This window comes from Tiliqua scincoides, chromosome 8 (assembly GCF_035046505.1).
Source record: "Tiliqua scincoides isolate rTilSci1 chromosome 8, rTilSci1.hap2, whole genome shotgun sequence".
NCBI classification, from domain to species: Eukaryota; Metazoa; Chordata; class Lepidosauria; order Squamata; family Scincidae; genus Tiliqua; species Tiliqua scincoides.
Genome location: NC_089828.1, coordinates 44,911,162 through 44,931,407, shown reverse-complemented (window position 1 = coordinate 44,931,407; position 20,246 = coordinate 44,911,162). Strand labels below are relative to the sequence as shown.

The following is a 20,246-nucleotide window of genomic DNA, read 5'->3' as shown; positions in this document are numbered from 1 at the left end:
GGTGTGTGGGCTGCTAGTGCTGTAGCCAGAAAATGCCTGCTATCTCTTTTCCTCCTGAAACACTGCAGCCTTTGTCTCCAACCTTTGATTATGCCTGTAACACAACACAGAGCTGTACTGTGTTTTGCCTGGTGCAAAGTCCCCTCCCCCCTTCCCCCCACAAAGGGCATGTGTATGTTAGGGGGTCTTTTCCTTCAGCTCATTTTCCTTTCCCCGCTATCAGTTGTGCACTCCCCATGGCATTTTCATGCTGGGAGAAAGGGTGAAGATGATCCAGTATGTACAGACTGTATAAATGCACAGTTGCCAACATTTGTGTCCTTGAGGGTTCCTCCATTCAGTGCTCTGTGAGCCAGAAGTTCATTTGGCATTCATGCTTTGCAAATGGTTAGGGAACTATGCGCCATCTAGTGGTAAGAGAATCCCAATCACTTCCCTAGGTGGCTTTAAGTGGGGATTTAAAACTCACTCAGTGCCAAGGTGATGTAGTGGTTAGATGGCCTGATGAGGTCTACAGAGACCTAGTTTCAAATCTGGTTGCGTTAGAAGACTTATCTCAGCCTCACAGACTTGTTATGAGAGTACAATGGGCAAATGTGTACATCACTTTGAACTCAGTGGAGAGGAGGGAGAATAAAAATGTAATAAGTAAGTGGGATCAGACAGATTCATGGAAGAAGAGAGGCCTAACTAAGGTTATTGGTTGTGAAAGTTAAATGGAGCCCTCATATTCAGGGTCAGTATACCTTGGTGTACCAGATGCTGGGGAAAAGCTACAGAAGAGAATTTTTACATTCATGACCTGCTTTTGGGCTTTTGGACCTGGAAAAGACAGCATCCCTGCTGAAGTCCTAAAGTGCTGCAAAGAGATCATCGCTACTGAGCTGCATGAAATCCTCTGTCTCTGCTGGAGAGAAGGTGAAGTACCTCAAGACATGAGGGATGCAAACATCATCACGCTGTACCAGAACAAAGGCGACAGGGGTGACTGCAACAACTACCGTGGCATCTCTCTCCTTAGCATTGTAGGAAAGTTGTTTGCCCGAGTTGCACTAAAGAGGCTCCAGGTACTTGCAGAGAGCGTTTATCCAGAATCACAGTGCGGATTCCGAGCCAGCAGGTCCACCACTGATATAGTATTCTCCCTTAGACAACTGCAGGAGAAATGCAGGGAACAACGACAGCCATTCTTTATAGCCTTCATAGATCTCACAAAGGCTTTCGACCTGGTCAGCAGGGACGGCCTCTTCAAGATTCTCCCCAAGATCGGATGTCCACCCAGGCTCCTCAGCATCATCAGATCCTTCCACAAGGACATGAAGGGCACTGTTGTCTTTGATGGCTCCACATCAGACCCCTTTGACATCCGAAGCGGCGTGAAGCAGGGCTGTGTTCTTGTGCCAACCTTGTTTGGGATTTTCTTCACTGTCCTGCTGAAGCAGGCCTTTGGAACTGCAACAGAAGGCATCTGTCTCCGGACCAGATCAGATGGAAAGCTCTTCAACCTCTCCAGACTGAGGGCAAAGTGCAAAGTCCAGCTGAAATGTCTTCGTGACTTCCTCTTTGCCGACGATGCAGCTGTCACTACCCACTCTGCCAAAGATCTCCAGCAGCTCATGGATCGTTTTAGCAAGGCCTGCCAAGATTTTGGACTGACGATCAGCCTGAAGAAAACACAGGTCATGGTTCAGGATGTGGACTCACCTCCCTGCATTACAATCTCTGCACATGAACTGGAGGCTGTCCATGACTTCGTGTGCCTTGGCTCAACTATCTCCGACACTCTTTCTCTCGATACTGAGCTAAACAAACGCATCGGTAAAGCAGCTACCACGTTTTCCAGACTCACAAAGAGAGTCTGGTCCAACAAGAAGCTGACAGAACATACCAAGATCCAGGTCTACAGAGCTTGCATCCTGAGTACACTTCTGTACTGCAGCGAGTCATGGACTCTCCGCTCACAACAGGAGAGGAAATGGAACGCTTTCCACATGCGCTGCCTCTGGTGCATTCTCAGCATCACCTGGCAGGGCAAAGTTCCTAACAACACAGTCCTGGAACGTGCTGGAATCCCTAGCATGTATGCACTGCTGAAACAGAGACGCCTGCGTTGGCTCGGTCATGTCGTGAGAATGGATAATGGCCGGATCCCAAAGGATCTCCTCTATGGAGAACTCGTGCAAGGAAAGTGCCCTACAGGTAGACCACAGCTGTGATACAAGGACATCTGCAAGAGGGATCTGAAGGCCTTAGGGATGGACCTCAACAAGTGGGAAACCCTGGCCTCTGAGCGGCCCGCTTGGAGGCAGGCTATGCAGCATGGCCTTTCCCAGTTTGAAGAGACACTTTGCCAGCAGTCTGAGGCAAAGAGGCAAAGAAGGAAGGCCCATAGCCAGGGAGACAGACCAGGGACAGACTGCACTTGCTCCCGGTGTGGAAGGGATTGTCACTCCCGGATTGGCCTTTTCAGCCACACTAGATGCTGTGCCAGAACCACCTTTCAGAGCGCGATACCATAGTCTTTGGAGACTGAAGGTTGCCAATACAATACAATTCTGGGCTTCCCTGAGACATCTGGTCAGTCACTTTGTGTAACAGGATGCTAGAGAGTGAGTAAGAATCTCTTTGGGCTAGAAATTTGTGGGCCACTCAAGAACAGTGATGGAACATAGCATATATCATCAGTGTAAATATGGACACACAAATTTCTAGCCCAAAATTTTCTTCCTAACTCTCTTGCCCATGTTCTTACTAGCTGTCTTGCCCTTACTAGCTCTCTTGCTTCACTCATTGATAACCAAGCAGAAGAAACCAAGTCTTAAGACTTTTTCTTTGTCTGATCACCTGGAAGCAAATCTTATCTCAGGCAATCGCATTAATTAACTAGGTTTCCACATGTGCACTTCCCACAGACCAATACCCTTTTAAAATTCTGGTGAAATTCTTTGGGGGGGGGGGAGAATGAGGCATGGGAGTCTCCTAGACCTCCCAGCTCAGCTAGGAGAACTGAAACTTACTTCTGTGGTTTCATTGGGCTTTGGAGCACCTCTGATACTTAGCATGATGTCATAGTCAAGACCCTGCCTTTCTTCCTCTGAGTGGGGACAGGGTTCATGGCAAGCACAAACTTGGGTTAGCTACCAAGGCCAACAAAAATTTATAGAACCTTTGTCCACTCCCTGAAAAACCTGCAATACCTACACTTTAATGGCTAGCCCAAAGAGTAGTGTAGTGGTTAAAGCAGCTATTTCCAACCTTTTTCATGTCACAGCACACTGGCAAGGTACTAAAATGGTTCATCCAGTTTTTTTACATTGACAAGGCACATTGCACTGCCAGCGGGGGGTGGGATTCACATCCCCGACTGGTCCAACTAATAAATGACCCTCCCCCAAACTCCTGCTGTATCCCTATGGACCATTTGTGGTGCACCAATGTGCCACGGCACTGTCATGAATATGTACAAGTTAGGCCTTGGTTAGCATGTGGAGCCTGAACCAAACTAAGTCAGTAAGGAGAAGTGGCTAGCAGTTCCTAGCTGCAAGAATGTGAGTAAACAAACAAAAAGATTGTTGTCTCTCCTTTGCTGACCAGGAAGGACAGACAACAAGAATTACAACCCATTGGAATGTTTAACACCTCAGTAGACTGAGGGGCACCTGATCAAGCGGAATGGAATGCAGCTATGGATCTCCAGTTGGGAGGGGTAAGAACTAGGAGGGCTAGCAACCAGACCCACTCTGAGAAGGTTCTGTCCTCAAAAGTTTCTGATTGGACAGCCTAAATAAGTATGAAGTCACCTCAGTACTATTAGCATAAGAAGTATACTAATGAGTGCCCCAAGGGGTGTGTGCGGTTCTTCTTGGGCAGAATTTTTGGGTGCAACATCCTGCACGCTATGAGCTCCATTGTCCACCATGGGCATCTGGCCTCACAGGTTGCCTGGAGCTAAGAGATCTACAAGAGAAGCTGACCCAGATGAGAGTTAGGGATTAATAGAGATAGCCAGCTAGCTTTATTATTTTATTGCTAATATGTTTCCTAGATGTCTATGCCTCTAGCATGTGCTGCCTTATGTAACCTTGTATACTTAATAAACGAAAATCTCTTCTGTTTAACAACAAACGAAAGTTGTTGCATTGTCTATTGGGGACAAAGGTTCAGAATCCTGCCTAGCCGTTCAACAAGCTACCAAGTGCTCATTGAGGGCTAGTAACTTGAGGACTGAAGCTTTAATTGGAGAAAGAGCTCAGTGTCTGCAAGGGATAGAGTTAAGCCTAGAGGGTTCAGTGTCCATAGACTGAGGCACTAGCACATACAGGGTGGTGGCAGCACTACTGGACAGGGAGGCCTTGAGGGCTTTAGGGTTCGAGAACCAAGAACACTGAGCACCCCAAACGCCCCTAAGTTTACGACAGGCACACTGGTTGAAAATCACTGGTTTAGAGTATGGACTAGGAAAGACCTGGGTTGAAATCCCCATTCAACCATGAAGCTCTCAGTCAGTGATGTTGTGCCAGTCACCTTCACTCAGCCTAACTTACCTCACAGGGTTCTTTCGGGATAAAAAGGGTTAGAGGGAAAGACTACATGTGCTGCTCTGAGCTCCTTGGCGGAAGGGCAGGACATAAATAGATAAACGTCGAAGTATAGAAAACCTTCTCCAACTTGAGTGAGGCTGCAGATGAATGTTTCTAATCAGTGATGGGCTACATAAATGATGGACCCTCAATTGTCTGCCTGTCTAAATAAGCCCCCTGACAGCACTCTGAAACTGCTCCAGTGCTGCTGCTCAGGCACCAGAAAGGCCATTCCTTGCTGCTCACTGACTGCCCTGCAGCCGCTGCTGCTTGCACACCTAAAAGTGCTGGCTGCTCCACCATTTGGGTATTGCCCCAGTAGGCATTGAACAGGGCCAGCTGATGAGCCAGCAGTAAGCCGGAATGCCACCCAGCTGGCCCTGCGCAATGCCTTCTGGGGCAATATCTGGCCAGTGGAGCAGTCAGCACTTTCAGATGCATGAGCAATGGTGGTGGGGCAACCAGTGAGCAGTAGGGAACGGCGTTTCTGAGCGCTCTCAGGAGGCCATGGGGAGACCTCTGGCTGGCATTCCATCCTGTGTCGGCTACATGGGAGCTGTGGCAGAGCAGGTAAGTACCTGTAGGTATTTTTTCATTTAACAACACCACCAGCTAGTGATGGGCATCGGGAAACATATCCCTGTCATTAAGTGATACACACTTGTAAAATTTGGTAAGTTAGTGCCACTAGGGTCTGGAATAAATGTGCTAAAGATGTGCACAGGGCATTAAGAACTTCAATTACTCCCCTCCAAGATCTTCCTTAAAAAAAATCCTGTTTGGTTTTTGGTTCCGATATAACACTTTCCCATTATAAGCCTAACAGCCTAGTCCAATCCCCTGCTGGCGTGCAGGATATAGGGCTGTCAGTGCCACCTCTGCCAAATGCCATTCGCCAACAGGGCCCCAGGCCAGCTTGATGAAGTATAGAAAAACAACAACAGCAGCTTTTACTTGCATCCTCTGCTACTGCCTGGGTCCCTTTGGGCCTAGTCAGATCTACACCTTGGTATTTTATTATTTATTTATTTATTTATTTATTTATTTATTTATTTATTAGATTTGTATTCCGCCTTTCTCCCTGAAGGGCACCCAAGGTGGCTAACAATCAAGTTAAAATGCAAGGCAATAGATAAACATTAAAAATGCAAAACACTTAAAAGCAATTAAAACAAGATAAAATACACAGCAGCAGATTGAAAGCACGCAGTAAAAGACATAATTTATAAAGTGATAAAAACAGCCCTTATAGTGCCTCGAAGGCTGTCCTGAATAAAAAAGTCTTCAGGCCCCGCTGGAACGTTCATGGTAAGGAAGCTGCTCTCAATTCAAAGGGGAGGGAATTCCATAGTGCAGGTGCCACCACCGAAAAGGCCCTGTTTCCGGCTGCCATTCCCTTCGCCACTCTCAATGACGGCACAACCAACAGGGCCCCTTCTGATGACCTTAGGGAACAGACCGGATTATACGGAAGAAGGCGGTCTCTCAGATACGCTGGTCCCAAGCCGTTTAGGGCTTTAAAGGTCATAACCAGCACCTTGAATTCAGCCCGGAAACGAATGGGCAGCCAGTTGAGCCGCCGGAGTAGCGGCGTGACAGAGTCAAACCACCAACCCCCAGCAACTACACGAGCCGCCGCATTCTGCACTAGTTGTAGTTTCCGGACTGTCTTTAGGGGCAGCCCCACGTAGAGCACATTACAGTAATCTAATCTTGATGTCACTATGGCATGGACCACTGTGGCCAGATCCGCCTGAGACAGGTACGGCCGCAGCTGGCGCACCAGCCAAAGCTGGGCAAAGGCACCCCTGGCCACATTCGACACCTGGACATCCAGGACGAGCTGCAAGTCCAGGAGAATCCCCAAGCTGCGAACCTGCTCTTTCAGGGAGATTACAACCCCATTCAGAGCAGGGCGGTAGTCCAGCACCCGCATTGTGGATTTCTGCACCAGGAGGACCTCTGTCTTGTCCGAATTTAATCTCAGCTTGTTCGCCCTCATCCAGATCCCAACTGCCTCTAGGCAACGCTCCAGGACAGAGACAGCCACCCTGGAGTCAGGTGGAAAGGAGAGATAGAGCTGAGTGTCATCAGCATACTGATGGTACCCAACTCCAAATCCCCGGATGACCTCTCCCAGCGGTTTCATGTAGATGTTAAACAACATGGGGGACAATATAGAACCCTGTGGCACCCCATACCTCAAGGGCCAGGGTGCCGAACAGGAGTCCCCCAATACCACCATCTGGGACCTGTCGGCCAAGAAGGACCGGAACCACTGCAAAACAGTGCCCCCGATCCCCACCTCAGCCAACCATCCCAGAAGGACACCATGGTCAATTTTGGTGGCATAGATCTATTAGGACCAAGAGAGTATGTCAGGCCTGGAATGGGAACATTGGATCTGGCATGTGTCAGTGCTACTAAGAACTGTCCTGATCCACCCTCCAGCCTGATCCTGCCCTGGATCTGCTCTGATCCACCCTCACTACTAACATACCTGGATCGGCAGCCAGTCAGTGGGGTGTCACTGATAGCGTACAGCCTCCTAGCATTTGCACCAGCATCCACACTCTGCACTCCATCCAAGAAGTAGCTGTATTGGTGAACTGCAGGATATGATGTCAGACCTCACGGTCCACCAGGGTATCCCATGGATAGGATTGGGTCCTAAGTATTCCCCCTGAGAAAAAGCTATCTCTGTAAGTGACCCTGGTTGCCCCTTTGCAGCAAATTCACCCCACTTCTCATTTTGTGTAGAAACCTAGCCTCCTAATTATCAGTACTCACTGGCCTCTTTGTTCCCTTTCTCCTGAAACATCTTCAGCTGTACTTGATTTAAATGCAAATGATTTAATTTCCGGCACTCTGACACGTTTGCAAGTTTGAGGAGAAAAAGCAGATGCTCACTCCTTGGAATGAATTGATAGGATTTGCAATTAAGCACCTTGTTTCATTGCACATAATGTGATTAAAATAAGCAAAGACCTCGTTGTTTATGTTGGTTGGTTAACATTGTGATGCTAGGAGCTTGATCAGTCCAAATGCTTAATTGGAATGTTGGATAGGCGTTCATTTTGCAAATGTTCCTTGCACTGTTTTTTGTATTCCTCCTTTCCCTGAGCAGTAGGGAGTTCAAGGGTAGCTTTACTAGTTTCCCTTACGCGGAGAGAGTATAGAAAACATAACCGTGCCTTTTGCAGTATATAGTAGTTAATAATGTACAGGTTGAGCAGTGGGAGGAACCCCACTGTTGTACATCCTGTTGTACATCCTGACAGTGCAATTTCCAATTCAGGTGTGCACCACTTAACAATGGGGATACGTTCGCCGATCCCTGTTCTTATGCGATTAGGTCATTAAGTGAACGTTCAATCTTTTGTCTTTGTTGTGTAAACAGCACTCCCTGCCAGACAATAGCTGGCTGCCTAGGCTACTAAAGATAGATTGCTTCTTTCTTTGCTTTGAGCCTCTCTGTTGTGTAAACAGACACTCTGCTGCAGACTATGGGAGATGTGATTGCCACATTAAGAGCATTTTTATTGTGCTTTGATCACTGTCGTATATGCGGTCCATTGTTAAGCAAACAGTTGTTAAGTGGCACATGCCTATATTTATTAGTGCAGCAGCTCCAATATCTTTTTAACATGATTACTGAGCAGTGCCACACAGTGCAAGGCTGGATTGTGCCTTGCAAAATGATGCTGTCGTGATGGATGCATCCTTTACCCTATGCCATGTGGGAGGAGCCATGCAGAACAGTGGCTTCACCATCAGCATCCTGCCAGTGTCAGGGGTAGGACATTATTGCAAGGGAGAATAAGGATGCCCCGGGATTCACTACTGCAGCCTCTGACAAATGCAAGGGAATTCCAGGAGCATATCCATTACCCAGAATGTATGGACCCATTAATGAGTCCTTTCAGTCCACATCCGATTAAGTGAGATATGGGGCATGTTCCACCAGCTTGGAATGGCTACCGACCATCAAAGGGTCATTTTTCAGGAGCTTATCATCCAACATTCTGCTATACAGCAATCTAGAGAGAAATGGCTATTGAACAAGCCAAAAACATTTTTATGACAATATACTCAATCCCAGCTGAAGACTTTGTAGTACTGCATCTTGTTTCAGGCTAATCTCTCTGAGTCAGAGACTCAACCAGAGGTAGAGCTCTTGTAGCTGGTCAGGAACTTGGACAGTTCTGAGAGGAAACAAAGGAATGCAACTGGATGCTATAATATGGAGGGCTCAGATGTTGCTCCAGCAAGGATCTGGAATTCACTGAAGGTCTCTGTGAGTGTGTTAGCTACCGTAGATACTCGAGAAATTTATGCCAGTAAATCAAGCTTAGATCAGCACCTTTACCTTATCTTCGAGGTCACTCAGGGGTTCAGGACTTTTCAAGCAAGTTGCCAGCAAAGCACCAGGGAGAAGGCAATAGAGGGCTATTAATCTCCAAGGCAACCCCTCCAGAGCAAAGTTGCAACCAAAGTTAACCTTTTATTCTCCTCCTGCAGAAAAAAAACAAGGCTTCCATTGAAATCAAGCAAGCCTCTTTCTCTTTAGCATGCCCTGCTGCAGCCTCATTCCATTGTGCAAACGCTTGGCAGAGGTCTTTTTAAAAAAAAAACAAAAAAAACCAGGATGTAATCCTCATGTCCATTTGAAACAGAGTCCCAGTCTACAATTCCATACACCTAATTCCATTCCATTACTTAATTCCATACACCTAATTCTAATTCCATTACTTAAGAATAACACTCATGGAAAGCAGTGGGTCTACCTCTGAGTAAATGGGGTTGCAACTGTGTGCAGCTGCACTTGTTCACAGTCATTCCTTGTTGCTTGTCTCTCCACAGTGAATTGAATTGCACACTCCCAGTTATGTGTTGTATGTTATATGTTGAGCCTCTGGCTTAACACACCAGGTACCTTCAAGAAGAATTTGATTAATGGTTCTCCTGCATTGGATCCCAACCTTTTTCACTTGCATACCCCTTGGCAGCCCATTTCCATAAATTGTACCTCTCATATTAGCAAAATATTTGTAATTAATATTAATAACATAAACCCTCATCTCCCCTGTATAAAAACTCATGTATTTATCACAGTGTTTTCTCTTTTTATCTGTTTGAAGAAGACTCTGCCTTTGCACTGTTTTGCACAAGAAGTGTCCTGAGAAATTCTGGATGATTGATCACTTTCCATATTATGTTTCAAGCTGTGCTGGTTTTCAATCACCGATTCATACATGAATTGATCACCAAATATTAGCTATTGGTGGGGCTTTCACAGCTAACTAGCTACCTCCCTTCCTGCCTTGCTGGCCCTGCAAAGCATTCTGGAGCACTACTTGCCTTTTTCTGCCATTATTCAATTCTTTTTCAAGCACCCCTAAAGATCCTGTCGATCTGTATTTGTTTACAGTGCACTTACTCTGATAGTGTTTACAAAAAGGTTGTGAAGACCAGAATTTAAAAAATTAAAGAATAAAAATGTATCTTATGATCTTTTTATTAAATTAGGGACTGTACAGTTCTTAGGTTCTGGTACGTACCTATTATAATTGCCTACCATTACTGGTAGGGTCGTGAGAATGGATGATGGCCGGATCCCAAAGGATCTCCTCTATGGAGAACTCGTGCAAGGAAAGCGCCCTACAGGTAGACCACAGCTGCGATACAAGGACATCTGCAAGAGGGATCTGAAGGCCTTAGGAGTGGACCTCAACAAGTGGGAAACCCTGGCCTCTGAGCGGCCCGCTTGGAGGCAGGCTGTGCAGCATGGCCTTTCCCAGTTTGAAGAGACGCTTGGCCAACAGTCTGAGGCAAAGAGGCAAAGAAGGAAGGCCCATAGCCAGGGAGACAGACCAGGGACAGACTGCACTTGCTCCCAGTGTGGAAGGGATTGTCACTCCCGAATTGGCCTTTTCAGCCGCACTAAACGCTGTTCCAGAACCACCTTTCATTGCGCGATACCAGAGTCTTCTGAGACTGAAGGTTGCCAACATGGATTTTTCAGGATTTGGCCTCTGGTAAAATCAGACAAAACTATAGTCAGACCACTCCCCCTAAGTTTAGCCCCCTCCCCTGACTTATCCAGGAGTCATAAAAAATTCCATGATTTTTATCTCAAAGCCTGCCTTTGTCTTATCTGTAAGATCAACTTATAGGTGAATATCTGTGGTTCTTAAACAATTTCTGCCCAACTTTGCATATAGGCAACAGGAACCAAATGTGTACACCTGCAAAAATGGATTAAGGAGGTTGGCTCTGACAGAGGAGGGGGAAATGCTGACTGTTGTGTGCAGGGCCGCCAAAGGAATCTTCAGAATCTGAAAACGGGGCAGAGCAACATCCTTGGACCAGAGTGGAGGTGGTGAATCTGACTTTTTGGGTTCCTATTGTATAGGGCAGGGGAAGATCAGAGCTCGCACCATGAGAATTTTCTTGCCCTCCATCTGTCTTTTCCATTTTGGTCCTTCAGTCATGTCACTTAGGCACAGACGTTCTTTCATAGCTTAATTGCCTTTTCCTTCTTATCTAGGTTCTATTCCATCATCAAAGCGTACTGGAATTCCAGCTCCTCGGGAGCTGCCAACAGCTGTCGCAAGAGAGAAAGCTGTTCTGCGACCCAGGAAGACTCAACCCAGCCCAACTTCATCTGGGACACCAACTCCCACCAAGCATTTGCGGCCTTCCTTCAAGTCCAAGAATGAGGCTGAAGTTGGGGACAAGGCTGTTCTGGAGTCCCAGGTTAAGGAGCTCTTGGCTGAAGCCAAAACAAAAGATTCTGAGATTACCAAACTCCGGAGTGAGCTGAAGAAACGTCAAGACAAAGACTCGCTCAGCTTGGACATCACCAGTTTGTTGGACCAAAACGCAGACGCATTGCCATTATTGCCAGCCAATGTAGAACCGTTAGTACGAGCTCTTCAGGAAAAAAACAGGACTTTTCAGAGAGAACTCCTGAGCCTGGGGGAGGAAAATCGCCTCTTGAAAGAGAAACTGAGTCACATTGAGCAGTCACCACTCTCTGATAACTTGAGTAGCAGTGGGGGAAACAGCAGCCTCCCAACCCCCACTACTCAAGAGTCTAGCTTTGGAAGTCCAACTAGACACCCCCTGCACAGCAATGCGGATGACAGCAGCCAACATGTGAATGGGCCTCCTTTACGGAACTCCGGGTCTTCCAGCAGTGACGTGACCAAGGCTTCCCTGTCTCCTGATGCCTCCGACTTTGAACACATCATGGATGTCCCTTCTAGGCCAGCCTCCTCCAGCCCTAACCCCTTCAAGACGTCCAGATGCTCCACCTCGGGGAGCTCACCCAACAATGTCAGTGACCTCTCTGTGGCCTCCCTCACAGAGAGAATCCATAGGATGGAAGAGAACCATCACTGTACGGCAGAAGAACTTCAGGCCACACTACAGGAGCTCTCTGATCAGCAGCAGGTGGTTCAAGAACTGACTGCTGAGAATGAGAAACTCGCTGAAGAGAAAGCCATGCTGGAGACGTCTTTCTGTCAGCACCGGGAGAGAGCCGAGAAGCTGAGCCAGGAGAATGAAAAACTGGTAGCTCTCTTGCAAGAACGATCAAAGAACGACGAGAGCAAAGCGCGAGACACCAAGATCCATGAGCTGGAGCAGAGGTGCACAGAGCAGCATGAGAAGGCCCAGTTTGAAAGGGAGAAGATGTTGAATATCCAGCAGCAGCTGACCAGCAGCCTGCGGAGCTTGGAACGGGAACACCAGGATGCTCAGGCAGCCATCAAGAACCTGAAAGAGGAAAATGAGAGGCTGAGCGTCCACCTAGAAGCGGAGCGACAGAGCAGTGCCACCTTGGCGAGGACTCTAGAGGACTGCAAGGTCTCCTTGGAAGGGCTGAAGATAGAGAGCAGCTCACTTAAGTCCCAGCTAGACAGTGCAAAGCAAAAAGCTGCTGCAATTGACACGATGGGGTGCGACGCAAACAATTCTGAAGTCCAGGAGATGCTGAAAGCAGCCCGGGCGGAGAAAGATCAGTTACAGTTGGCTTGTACTGAGCTCAGACAGGAACTACTGAAAGCCCATAGTGAAGTGAAGACTGTGCAGGGACAGCTAGTCAAGGTAAGATATAGCCGTGATGCTTCTCTCTTCCCTGAGTGATGGGGCTCCTGAGTTGCTTTTAGGGACATCTGTTGATGAGGGACTGCAGGTAGCCAAGAAAGAACCAGACTTGAATACTTCCAGGACTGGGAGAAAACTTTTCTGGGCAGCCCCACAAGGTGTTGATTCAAAGTTTCAAGGCATAATCAGTGAGAGGTTTCTATAATGACCATTTGCAGGCCAGAGCCAAAACTGAGTATCTCTTCCAAAGGGAGAGGGAGGTCTGGTGGTGAAAGGCAGGCTAGGGTAGAGGGGAAGATGCAAGAGTACTACATTTATACGAGTACAGAGGGTACAAAAGTACAAAAGTACTCGTAAAAGATTCAGGATTCTCTGGCCTGGAGTCATGCTGAATTCTGTAATTATTGCCACTTTCGCTTTTCTGTTCTGCAGCCTCGATTGACTAATGACTTTCAGCAGTGCCCAGTGAGAGTGTTGTCTACTTTTGACTTCCAGTATCAGCTGTCCAAGGTTCCTTGCATAGACTGTTTCCTACTCATAGTATTTAAGATCCTTTTCCCTGGAGAAGCCAAAGCCTGGAAACAGGACCTGGAAATAGGACATGTGCTCTGTCCCTGACTCTCTGTTACAACCTTATCCCTCTGTATCCTGTACCCCTACCTGGGTAGCAGTTCCATCCAGGTTTGAACCCACAGTGATAGAACTAGTAGGTAGAAAGTAGCTACCCTATGACAATTCCTAAACCAATGGCACGAGCTGTATGACTAGACCAGAAACTTACAGAAGTGGGAACTGCCCAGGCCCCCCATATCGGAAGCAGGGAGTTGAATAATTCAAAATGTGGTTTCCAGTTCACGTTCATCAATAATTCCCTGATCAGAATTTGAGGGAACATAGCATTACAGCAATGTACTCGTTTACACATGCTCTCTCTACTCTGTGTTTTAGTGGGAGAGTCATTTATTTGCATAACTTGTCCCAGCAATTTCCTCCTTCCTGGTTCAGCCCTTCAGTGCTTCCTCTTCCAGTCCCAAGCAGGTGGACATCGTTACTGGCTTGCTTTTCTGTCTGAGTCCAGGTGCTTTTGCTAGGGAGGGGTAATCTCTTGGGGCGCCTTGGACTTGTAACCCAGGCCTGCTGTTAACCTCCACTGTCCCCACACCGGCTGGGGGAGTGACCCTCGGGAAGAGCTGTTGCTGCTGCAGAGGAAGAGGGACATTCCAGAAATCAGCACCTGACTTATAAGGACTGAAAGCTTTAACTGTGTTTTGGCCAGTGGTGGTGGTGACTGCAGCAGGGAAGAGAGGAGGGAGGGAGGTGCCCCGGGGTTTCAAAGAGCCCACTGGAGGCTGAGCTGTATGACAAATGGTGGAGAAATTGATGCAGTATTTTGCTTTCACTTGGATGTTTATTGCTGGGAGGGCTTTTTTATAAAAAAAAGCAAAACAAAACACAACATTTTATTATTGACTTATTTTGCACATGGGCCTATTTCATGCAGAGGTGGTCAATCTGTCTGGACTGTATCACTTTGGTGCCAGTGACAACCTCTTCCTCGGGACAAGTAGCTGCTGCAGGCAGATATCCAGATTGGAACCAGAAAAATTGGAACAGAGAAAAAAAGGGATTTATTTATAGCTAGTGATTTGTACCCCACCCTTTTGCCTCTGAATTGGTCCCCAATGTGGCTTAAAATAAGAAATTTAAGAATAAAGAGAATCAAAAATATCACAATAAACAAAGACCATAAAGCAAGTCAAACAATAACCGCAAACCAGATAACCAATTTAATGGAGAGACCAACAGCACATTCGTGTGCACGTTTGCTCAGAAGTAAATCCCATTTTTGTCCAATGGGATGTGCTCTCGGGAATAGGACTGCAGCCCAACACTGTTCTGGAAAAATCAGATACATGTGAAAGTATTAGTTTAACTGCAATGACTGCTTAAGCAAAAAAACATCTTGACCAGCCAATGAAAAGCCACAGTCTGGGGTTCTTGCTCTAAAGACCCATATCCCTCCCTCCTCAAATGAATTTCAGAAAAAAGGGAGAATATGGAGCAGGAACTCTGATGTTGAATGAAATGGACAGATTGTTATGGTGCAGTGGTTCTGATCTTAGACCTGGAAAGATCCAGGTTCAAATCCCGGCTTAGCCATGAAGATTCCTGGGTGACCTTGGGGCCAGTCACAATTTCTCAACCTTGCCAACCCCACAGGGTTGTTGCCAAGTCAAAAGGAGGGAAAGAACTATGTAAACCACCCTGAGCTCCCTGGAGAAAGGGCAGGATAAATTATGAAAAATCAAATGTGGGGAGATGGTGCTTCAAATATCCTGGTCCTAGGCCATTATTTCACATTTTCACATTAAGGGCTCTAAATGTAACAACCAACATCTCAAACAGAGCCCAGAAACACAATGGCAACCAATGGAGGTTGTCCAAAATGGAAACTGTATGCTCCCAAGCCTGGGCCCCAGCTCCACTCCATTGACAGACACCGTGCCTGTCTTCTCTAAGACAGTCTACTGGAAGCACAAGCAGCGGTTAGCAGGGGACACCCATGTAATGCATTGTCCTCTGTAATGTGCCTGGATGGGAGGAAGGAAATTTCTTGCAGAATAGAATGTTCCATCAAGAGGGAGGGAGAGGTTTGCTGGAGGATGGAAAGCTGGGACACAACAGTTAGGAGTTGGCAGTCACAGCACTCAAAAGCACTTGGTGAATTTGGATCTAGTGGGGAGGTGGGATGCAAGATTTAGGTTTGGAGTAAGTGCAGGAGATAAGATGCGTGCAGAAAGCTGCGAATGCCTTGAGAGCCCAGTTCTATGCTGTGGCATGGAACCACTCCAAAAAAGATGTGCACTGCATGCTGCAGTGGGGAGAGGGCAACCTGAAGGCAAACAGGAACTAAGTTGAAAAATATTTTTACTTACCTTTGTGTGAGCCTACAGGCTACCTACGGGTCTCCTTGGACATAAACCAGCCATTTTGGTGGTATATGGGTGAGGAGAGGAAAAGGGCAGGGAGGTTTTGGAAAAAGAGGATAAGATTCAGTGTGCACAACTGCCACCAGATTGCCCCCTGGTTCCTCCCCTAACACACTGTGTTTCTCCCCTTCCCCACCCACAACCTGCTCCCCACACCAGCTTGCCTGCCCCCGAGCAGGTCGTTGGCCATGGGACAGGCCACAGATGCTGCTGTTGCTTTGTGGTGTGGCTCAAAAATTGGCCATTGGTGGCATGCTCTGCATCAGAGGCCTTTTTATGACAGCAGAACAGTGTCTGCTGCTGCTAGTCAGTGGATAGGATTAGACCATAAGTTACCAAATTTGTTTCAGAATTGCCACTGTGGGACGAAACTCCCCTCCACTGAAAAGTGAGATCCCACTACAAGCATTTCTTGACAACATATCGGAAAGAGAAGAAAGCTCCCTCCTCCAAGGGAAAGAGGCTCTGTATGCATTGAGCATTAAGTGAGCTCTGTCCTTCTGTCCCAAGCACTTTGGATAAGGGGTGCCCAACCTGTATTTACAAATGCAGATCTTCTCGTGGGCCTTTCCAGCGCTATTTTTTCACATGCTTCTTGACGCCTCAAGCAAACTACAAATACAGGAAGTTAATCAAGCCCTGGTGGATAATTCATGGCTGAAGAATGGCATTTGCCCTGGTGGGTCACAGGCAGCCCAATCCTAACTTGCACTGGAGCCAGCAAACCTGCACGGCATCCAGCGCAAGTTTTGGGCCAAAAGCGGTGCAGCCTGAGGCTAGGGTAGTGGTCCTCAAACTCTCTGGGAGTTTCTTTGAGGGGACAGAGGGAGGCAGCGATGCGATCCCCAGGATCGCGCAGCTCAGAGGGGCTGCACGAACTGGGATGTACTCACCAGTCCCTGCAGCAATCTTCCCAGGGTGCAGGGAGTCCCTGCGCGAGCACCTGCAAAACCAGAAGTGGAGCGCGTTGGCTCTGCTTTCATTTCAAAGCAGCTGGGGAGCCCTGCAGGCACTCACGCAGGGCTCCTTGCACTCTGAGAAGGCTGCTGCAGAGACTGGTGAGTACATCCCACCCCTGCAGCCCCATTAGCAATGCAGTCCTAGGGATCCTGGATCCTGGGGATCACATCGCTGCCTTCCCCCCGCCCCCACCCCTTAAGGGGGCAGAGGCCAGGGCCCTCAGGCTGGGGGGTCACGACACCCCAGTTTGAATACCACTGGGCTAGGGAAATCCTTTCCCCTTACCCCATGTCACGCTGCAGTGGCCCCAGTGAGTTTACTCGGGTCTGTGCCACCTGATAAGGTGGTGCAAATCCAAGCAACCTGGGACTGCCCTGGGCCACCCGGGAATGGGATCAGGATCCGGCATAACTGCCTAGTCCTGGCTCTGCGCGCCCACCCATAGTTCCACCCACCCTGCCCCGAAACGCCTCCCTCCCACCTTCTCCCCACACACCCCCGATCCCTGCGTCGGCCGAACTTGGCTGATGCAAACTTACCCTGCCGGGATTGGATCCAGCACAGGGAGGTTGGATCTAGCACAGCAAATCCTTGCGTCAGTCTCCCCGACTCCCAGGTGAGTGCAGATGTGCTTTACGCCACATTTGTGACACTCCCAGGCTGGCACAAGGATCACTCCCCAAGTTACATAAACCTGATCCATATTCTTTTAGTTGGTGACTTTGGTGATGGCAGCTCAAACCAGGTCTTATGTTCTCAGTGCTTATTTATCTTAAGTTCTCAGTGCTATTTATTTCAACTTATTTAAGTTCTCAGACATTTCAACATCTGTGCCAAGGAAAGTGAGATTTTGCAACCTATGCAAATCGGACAACTTTGCATAATTATTTTTTTGCTGCATTTTTTCATTTTGATTTTGGTCAGGGCATGTAACAATGAACTGTATAGGGTTCTGAATCCTGCTCCCCTACCCATCGCCAAGCACTAGGAATTTTATTGAGCCATCCTTGTAGCTGCTCAGTTAGGCAAGTATCATCCCCCCTCCCGTTCTCAAGCAAACCTGCACCACCATAAAGGTTAGAAACGTGATTATCTTTAAAAGTAAAGCTGAACATATCTGCGAAATGAATTCTAAAATTTGACCTACACACAGTGTTGGTGCAATTTCTCAGCTCCCTTCTTTTCCTCTTTATCTAGTTGGAGAAGGAACACGGGCAACTGAAGGAGACGTGCGACCGGCAGGCAGAGCAACTGAACCGAGCCAGCCTCAAGTTGCAGGAGAAGATGTCCGAGAGTGAAACTGAGATCAAAAATCTGAAGGAGACCATCTTTGAACTGGAGGACCAAGTGGAGCAGCACCGAGCAGTCAAGCTGCACAACAACCAGATCATCAGTGACTTGGAAAGTAGGTGGAATGAATGAACATGGATGGGGGCGGCCTGTAGAGACGGTCGAGCAAGAGGGGCTTGGGTAGGGGAGAAACTTGATCAGCCTGCCAGGTAGAAGAGAAGTAATTCCGTTCAGTCATTTGGTGGGTAGGTGAGATTTTTGATACTGAATTTTGAAATTTTCCAAATTTCAGCTTTAATATTTGATAATTTTGGTAAGATCAATTTTAGGCTTGTTGGTAAAGAAGTTAAAGAAACTGCATCTTTCCTCACTTTGTTTAATATATTTTATAGCCCTTAGAAATTGGTTTTAGCAGCATGGTCATGGGGGGGGGAGAATGGAGGTTTGTTATTCCCTTCCCTCCCTTCCCACCCTCCAAAGTGGATTGCCAAGAAGATGAAAAGGGATCTAACCGAGGTCCAGCTAGTCCAACGTTTCTATTTCCCACAGAGGCCAAATAAATACTTCTGGGAAGCTCATAAAAAAGACCATGCCCTCCCCAGCATCTGGCACTCAAAGGTGAACTGCCTCCTAACATGAGGGTTCCATTCAGCTGTCATGAGTAACGTTGATAAACCAGCTGGCCACATTTATTTATTTATTTATTTATTTATTTATTTATTTATTTATTTTCATGTGTTATATCAGGATGGGCAAACATTTTGGCATGAGGGCTACATCATCTCTCTGACACTGTGTCAGGGGCTGGGAAATAAAAGAATTAATTTACATTTCAAATTTGAATAAATTTGCATAAATGAGTATATTAAAGATGGAATTTATATGAGTGAATGAATTTCATTGAACTTGTTTTTATAATACACATGAGAACTACAGGTGGAGCCTATTTATCCGCGTTAGTTCCGTTCCGTGACTCGGCGCGATTAACAAAAAACGCGTTCTGCTAAATCCCACAGAGTTACGCAAATTTGCTGCAACCTGACACTTCCGGATGGAAGGAAACTAAGGCAACTGTTATCAATCCCCTCCCTCTGCTCCGTACTCAGCCCTCCTTTTGCCAGCTCTCCTGCTTCTTTCACAGTTGGAATGGTGAGCTTGCTTGGGAAGCCTCGTCCTCTGTGTCCCAGGTGGCCTCCCAACAGCGCTGCAGGTTCTCCTCCTCCTCTTCGCTGCTGCCACCCCTGCAGTCCTCCCTGGCCACTGCCATCATGGAAGCTCCTCTGCCCCGGAGCATTCTGGGACTTGTAGTCCGGCTCTCTGCTCATCCTCACCTGCCTCTCCAAGGCTTCCCAAGGCTTGCTTGGGAAGGCTTGCTGGAGCAGGAGAGCCTGCATCATCTAAGGGGGCGGGTGGGAATTCGGCAAACACTCCCTGAGTTTTTTAAAGCAATCGCCTCTCCTCCCCCTCCTGAGTCCTCCCCATTGCCAGCTGCCCAGCTTCTTTCACAGTTGGAATGCTGAGCTTTTAAGAGTCCAGCCCTTTGCGTTTCTACTCAGAAGTAAGCCCCATTCCAGTCAATGGGGCTTACTCCCAGGAAAGTGTGGAGAGGATTGTAGGCTAAATCTCATGCTTTGCTTGGTGGGAAGGCTTGCTTGTGTCTGTGATAGCCTGCACCATGGGGGGGGGGGGGTTTGCTTGTGATTGCCTGCACCATGGGGGGGGGGAATTCAGCAAACACTCCCTGGTTTTTTAAAGCAATCCCCTCTGTTGCTACCACACCTGCCCTCTCGTGTGTGTGAGTGAAAGAGAGAGAGCTCCACCTCGCTGCATGTGTTCTGGTTGCACAGGGTTTTCTGCCCCTCTCTTCAGCCTCGGCTATCTCAGGGGCTCCAGGAATGTTACTGTTCCTTCGAAAGGGAAACCTCTTCCATGGCTCCAGGGCTATTCCCTACCTGGGCGAGGTGGTGCCTTTTTGCAGTGTTTTGGGCTGCCTGGAAATGGATCGAGATGCCAGCACAGGGCAAAGGAGGCAAAGGTGTATGTGACTTTCAGTACCCCCACCCCATTTGTTGAGACAAATCTGCAGATAAAAAAATCCGTGGATAAATAGGCTGCACCTGTATAATATAGGCATGTAGAACCACATGAGAACTATGAACTGTTTGCCACACACCTCTTGCACAGTGAATACATATGGACCAAGCCAGAAACACATGGAGACATTAGTTGTTCAGAAGCAGTTGGGGGAGGGATTAAAATAATGCCCAGGGAAAAGCAGAAAACACATGGAAACTATAAAAGGCCTTGCTCTATT

The 20,246-nt window shown here is 47.6% G+C and overlaps 1 protein-coding gene across 2 annotated transcripts in view; it reads left to right on the top strand.

Annotated features, from left to right (window-relative positions):
- Positions 1–20,246, top strand: part of SPECC1 (sperm antigen with calponin homology and coiled-coil domains 1) — a 98,493-nt gene that overhangs the window by 23,804 nt on the left and 54,443 nt on the right. For both annotated transcript variants that reach the window (XM_066636531.1, XM_066636533.1), the window contains exons 2-3: positions 11,131–12,692; positions 17,840–18,047. In XM_066636531.1, coding sequence (XP_066492628.1) covers positions 11,131–12,692; positions 17,840–18,047 — 1,770 coding nt within the window. The remainder of the gene's footprint in view (positions 1–11,130; positions 12,693–17,839; positions 18,048–20,246) is intronic.